Source organism: Liolophura sinensis, chromosome 8 (genome assembly GCF_032854445.1).
Source record: "Liolophura sinensis isolate JHLJ2023 chromosome 8, CUHK_Ljap_v2, whole genome shotgun sequence".
Lineage (NCBI taxonomy): Eukaryota > Metazoa > Mollusca > Polyplacophora > Chitonida > Chitonidae > Liolophura > Liolophura sinensis.
The window spans coordinates 972711-978709 of NC_088302.1; the positions used below are offsets into that span (position 1 = coordinate 972711).

Here is a 5999-nt window from a genome sequence, read left to right on the forward strand (position 1 = left end):
GACCAGTGACATTTAATAAATTGTTAGGGACAACGCTGCATATCTGTACCTCAAATTTTGTCGATAGAGAGGCTTGTAACATTCCACTTTATAAGCACTTACGTAAGCAGATTTCACCGGTTACACGTGATTTTAGGAAACTACCACACTGTGGTTCATGATTACTCGTTATGCTGTGGTCTCTTATATTACGAATAGCACCCATCGCTTCGTTACATTATCATTTAATGTTCTGATTACCTGTGCATATGTTATCTGATATAACACCTTAAGATGCCGGTAGGTCGACTTCTGACATGACATAGTTATATTACTCTATATTCTCATACATTAAGTCAACACCAGGTGTGTTTCCAACCTCTCCCTGAGCGTGAGAATAGAGATTTCCTCGCCGGGCAAGGGTTTCACCAAACTTCTTGTTTACATCCCTCTTTGACCTGACGATCAGACAAGCCACGAGCACGATAATAATCAACACAGAAACACCTAGTGCTATTCCCAGAGCCATAATTTCTACATTAATGTTAGCAACGCTCTCAACATATCCCGGTTCTGTAGTCGGGACCGACTCGGGATATGCCTCTACATGCACACAGACCGGTTCTGTTCGGGAGTCGGGGTATACCTCTGCCCATATGCAGACGTTGTAACTGTGACCAGACTCCAGATCGAACAGGACAGCAGAGCGCTTCTCTGGATGGTACAGATTCTCCTTGTCGTCGTCAGATCCAGCGTCTTCCCTGTATGTCAGCCGGAAACCAGTAATGGTACCTGGACCATGCACTGACCAATGGATGACCACATCGTCACCGGCGGTGTCAGTGGTGACATCCCGAAGCACAATGGCGGAGTCCTCTTTACAAACAGTTGGTATGGAGTAGGACACAGACACTGACGTCCTGTTCGCCTCACAATCCGTCACATTGTAGCACTGTACAAGGAGTAACTCTTTGTCAGGAGGCGAGTGGCAGCGGGCGTGGTCAATTTTGTAATTGATAGGTGTATACCTCAGCCAGGCTGCACTACAGTCACACTGCAGTGGATTACCTAAAAGGTAGAGATTTCTAAATGTGTTGTTAGACACAAGTCTCTGTAAACTCGGGGCTACAGTGAACTCATTGGAACGAAGGTCAAGGACTCGTAGTGTATTAGCTGCCATGAACGTTTCTGGTGACACAGCGTGTAGCTGATTACCCGCTAGATAAAGGTCATTCAGTTTGAACACCGATATCCTGTTTACCGGAATCAAAGCCCCGAGAGTCTGTAGCTGGTTGTGACTCAGATCCAGAGTCAAAACGCCTCCTAGACAAGCGTCAGGGGAGATAACGTGTATAGCATTTCGAGAGAGATTCAGGGTGCTGACATTCCGTAACGCACATGGATCCAGGGACTGGGTGAAATTAACTGGGGGATTTTCCACACTGGTAAATCTGTTACTAGACAGGTCGAGCAGGTAAACCCTTGTTATATTCGTGGTAATCCTGATGGGTGAGCTGATCAGGTTTTTGCTCATACTTAATCTTGCGCTTGCTCCGTTTACTGTATTACGTCCAGTTACTGTCAGATTTCGGATATTATTGTTATCGGCGTAGATGTAGATCCACTGACCACTGGAGGCAATGACGTCCAGCGTCTCAAGGGCGTTATTAGAGACATTGAAAGTGACAGAACTACCGAAGACTTTTACCTGAGTGTTTTTACCAAAACCTTTTAGGTTATTATTGGAGAGATCTGTTTTTCCGGGTAGACTGGTTCTGTTAACCGGAAATTCACCATTTAGAGAACAGTTCTTCAGGCTGAGTTCTGTCGACACCTTCCGAAAGCAGTAAAGACATCTGCTGATAAGGGAGGTAACTTTGTGTCAGAGAGACGGAGAGCGCGTAGACCAGTCCACTTTGGTAATCTTTCAAACAAGGGTACAATTGAAGAAGTGAGCAAGTGATTGTTGTCCAAATACAGAGTATATATACGAGATGACAGTTGTTCAAAGAAATCTCGAGGTATGTCCCGTATCTGGTTATTATCCAGATAGAGATACTGCAAACTAGATGAGTTTGTTAGAGCTCCCGGTGGAATCGCAGTCAATTTATTCTGGCTCAAACCTAAATTTCTGAGAGAAATTAAATTCCTGAATGCTCCTGGTTGAATCGTCGATAAACTGTTGTTTTGCAGATAAATATAAGCGATGCTGGCTGACTGGCTAAAGGCATCAGTCATCACAACATTCATGAGGTTGTCAGAGATGCCAGAGATTCTGTTGTTTCGCAGGTTTATGGTCTTAAGTTTTGTGAGTGGTCGTAGTAATTCGGGTTTAAGATACGTAAGCATGTTTGATGAGAGATCTAGAGAATTCAGATTGGGACATCCTTCAAACAGCTTCAGGGGTAAATCCGACAGACGGTTATAGCTAGCTACCAAAGTCTGTAGTTTATCCAGTCCCTTGAATATTTCCTCAGGTAGACTCGACAGCTGGTTTCTTACTAGAGAAATGGTCGATAAATTAGAATTGCGTGAGAAGAGGGTTTCCTCTAACTCCACGATGTCATTGTAGGCCACATACAGTTGTTGCAGATTGATTAATTCGTCAAATAATCTTACAGGCAGACTGGAAATCGCATTATTCTGTAATGATAGCGTTTTCAAAGAAGTAAGACCTCTGAAAGAAAAATCGTCTAGCCCTGCAATCTTGTTGGCATAAAGATTTAAATCGGTAAGATGGACAAGTGCACGGAATGCCCCGGGCTCGATCTTCTCAATGTAGTTACTTGTGAGCTGAAGACTTTCCAGCAAGGTGATGTTTGAAAAGTCTTCTGGACGAATTGTAGGTATTCTGCTTCCACTCAACGTAAATGACGTCAGTTTCTTCAGATTTCTGATCGCACAAATGGGGATGGAAGTAAGTCTCAAATAAGAAACTGTCAACTGGGTTAATGAGTTTTCTAGTCCGGCAAAAACCTGGCACTCCAACTCAGATATCTGTATTCTTGACAATGTCAGTCTGGTTACTGGCAACTTCTTGAATGCACCTTTTGCAATGGAATTAATTCCATATCCGTATATTGTTAAGGATCGAAAATACACATCATCTGGGGGCAAAAGTGTTGGTAGTTCTCCGGTGAAAACGTTATTACAGGTTATGTCGGAATTGTTTCTGGGTTGACACGTGCAACGTGGGTCAACTGGACACTGACCGTGGCCCTCCTCCAGTAAGACAACCAGCGAGACGAGGGTGACCAGCAGTCCGTAGTGAAGTCCGCCCATCGTGTACTGGTGGCGGAGTCGTCCTGCGTGCGACTGCGACCTACAGGTAGCTCGGATAAGGATAATATTTGAGAAACTCTTCTGTATAAGTGGTGATATGACGTGGGCGAAGTCTCGAGAACCGCTCTAAAACCGCACATAAAGACATGGCTAAATAAACAAAGTGCGGGACATTTTGTTATAAAGTTTTCTGTTTACCTACTTGAGAGTTGAATTAAGATGTATTTACGAATCAGCGCACAGGTTTGGGGGGAGCTGAATTCAGTCTAGTCTGTGTTTCTGACTTCCTTGTACGTAGTCGTGCTAGACATGTAGTTATATTCCAATCCACCTGAGTGTCCACGCCCAGTTTTGTGTACAGTACATGCACACGGAGCTCTGTAAAAAACGACAAAGAGCCAGAATTTACAAATGACTCAGATACACTAAAAAAGGGCCTACGCCATAAAAAATAGCACTAAGAACAAACGAGGATATATCCAAATGAGCCAGGACCAGCTTACTCCAATACACCCCAAGGAACCAGGTCTTACAGGTAACCCTGTTACACCATGAAGAACCAGGACTTACAGTCACCCCTGATGGAACCAAGATTTACAACTAAACAAGCACTGTTGCACCCTAAGGAACCAGGTCTTACAAGAAACCCTGTGACGCCCGAAGGAATCAGGACTTACAGCTACCCCTGATACACCCTAAGGGACCAGGACGTACAGTCATCCCTGATGTAACCAGGATTTACAACTAAACGTGTTACATCCTAAGAAGGCAGGACTTACAGCTAACTCTGATACACCCCAAGGAAGCAGGAATAACATTTAACCCTGTTACACCCTTAGGAACCAGGACTTACAGCTACCTATAATATACCGAGTAGCCAGATCTTACATCTAACCTTCATGCACGCTCATACACGTGGGAAGTCTTCAAATCAGACCACATGATACGTGTGAAAGAAAAGGTCTTCAAATCAGAACATACGATCCATGTGAAAGACAAAGTCTTTAAATCAGACCATAGGATACATGTGAAAAAAGTCTTCAAATCAGACTTTATTTCCTATTTTATAATATAGGAGAAGGCAGCGGGGGCCATCAACACTGGTAAATACCGGCCAGTAAGTGGCTACTATGTAACTGTCATACGCCATAAAAAATAGGACTATGGGCAAATAAGGATACACCCAAAGAACCAGGACTTACGGTTAAACCTGTTACACCATAAGGAACCAGGGCTTAAAGGTAACCCTGATACACCGTAACAGGCTGTAACCCTGTAATGCCCTAAGCAATCAGGACTTACAGCTAACCCTGATACACAATAAAGAACCCTGTTACACCCTAAGGAACCAGGACTTACAGCTAAACCTGTTACACCGTAACAGGCTGTAACCCTGTAATACCTTAAGCAACCAGGACTTACAGCTAACCCTGTTACACCATAAGGAACCAGGACTTACGGATAACCCTGATACACCATACGAAACCAGGACTTACACCTAAAGCTGTTACACCATAAGGAACCAGGGCTTACGGCTAACCCTGATACACCATAAGAAACCAGGACTTACACTTAAAGCTATTACACCAAAAGGAACCAGGACTTACGGCTAACCCTGATACATAATAAGGAACCAGGACTTACATGCACAACTACCCCTGATACACCCTGAGGATACAGGACTTACAGTCATCCCTGTTACACCACAAGGACCCAATCTTACAAATATCCCTCATACAGCCTAAGGAACCAGAATTAACAGTTAACTCTGATATACCTTAAGGAACCAGAACTTACAGTTAACCCTGTTACACCCTAAGGAATCAGGACTTATAGCTAACCCTGTCACACCCTAAGGAACCAGGACTTACAGCTACCCCTGGTATACCCTAAGGAACAAGGCCTTACAGCTACCTCTAATATACCGAGTAGCCAGAATTTACATCTAACCTTCATGCACGCTCATGTACGTGGGAAGTCCTCAAATCAGACCACCTGATATGTGTGAAAGAAAAGGCCTTCAAATCAGAACATACGATCCATGTGAAAGAGTCTTTAAATCAGACCATAGGATTCATGTGAAAAAAGTCTTCAAATCATAGGACTTTATTTCCTATTCTATAATATGGGAGGACAGCGGGGGCCGTCAACACTGGTAAATACCGGACAGTAGGCCTAAGTGGCTACTATGTAACTGTCAGACAATTTCATGTCACATCCGGGATAAGCCCCAATTACGCTGGCTATAACACCCATTTAACAAACAATCAGCCATTTGGAGTATGTGAAAGCCTGCTATCACTGTACTGTCGAGATATCCGGTCCCCATGTATGACAAATTTGGGCAAATGGATACGTGTTTAATTCATACTCTCAAACCTGCTATATACACATCATGTCTTCTTATTTGATGCAGCTTATCGCTTGGGCGTGTTCGTTATATCCCCTCTGCAACAGTATATCCTCTATGCAACTTATCGCTTCAACATATGAGGTGTATCCTTTGTGTAATTTATCGCGTGGATGTATGTGGTGTATGCCCTGTGCAACTTACCGCTTGAACGTGCAGGTATATCCCTGTGCAACTTACCACTTGAACGTGCAGGTATATCCCTGTGCAACTTACCACTTGAACGTTTATTCCGAGTGCAACGACCGTTATAAACATGAATACATTCTCATGTGACAACGTATGCAACCTGCTCCATTTTAAAACAAACACGTGAATAGACCTCATG

General features: G+C 43.6%; 2 protein-coding genes across 2 annotated transcripts; both read right to left on the minus strand.

Moving 5' to 3' along the window:
* Nucleotides 1–310: 310 nt before the first annotated feature.
* On the minus strand, nt 311–1513 carry LOC135472358 (uncharacterized). The gene has a single exon (XM_064751830.1). It carries the CDS (start codon nt 1511–1513, stop codon nt 311–313), a length of 1203 nt encoding a protein of 400 aa, XP_064607900.1.
* A 278-nt stretch (nt 1514–1791) lies between these two features.
* Nucleotides 1792–3593, minus strand: LOC135472976 (leucine-rich repeat-containing protein 15-like). The gene has a single exon (XM_064752730.1). The coding sequence runs from the start codon at nt 3259–3261 to the stop codon at nt 1792–1794; it is 1470 nt and encodes a 489-aa protein (XP_064608800.1). The 5' UTR covers nt 3262–3593.
* Nucleotides 3594–5999: the final 2406 nt, after the last annotated feature.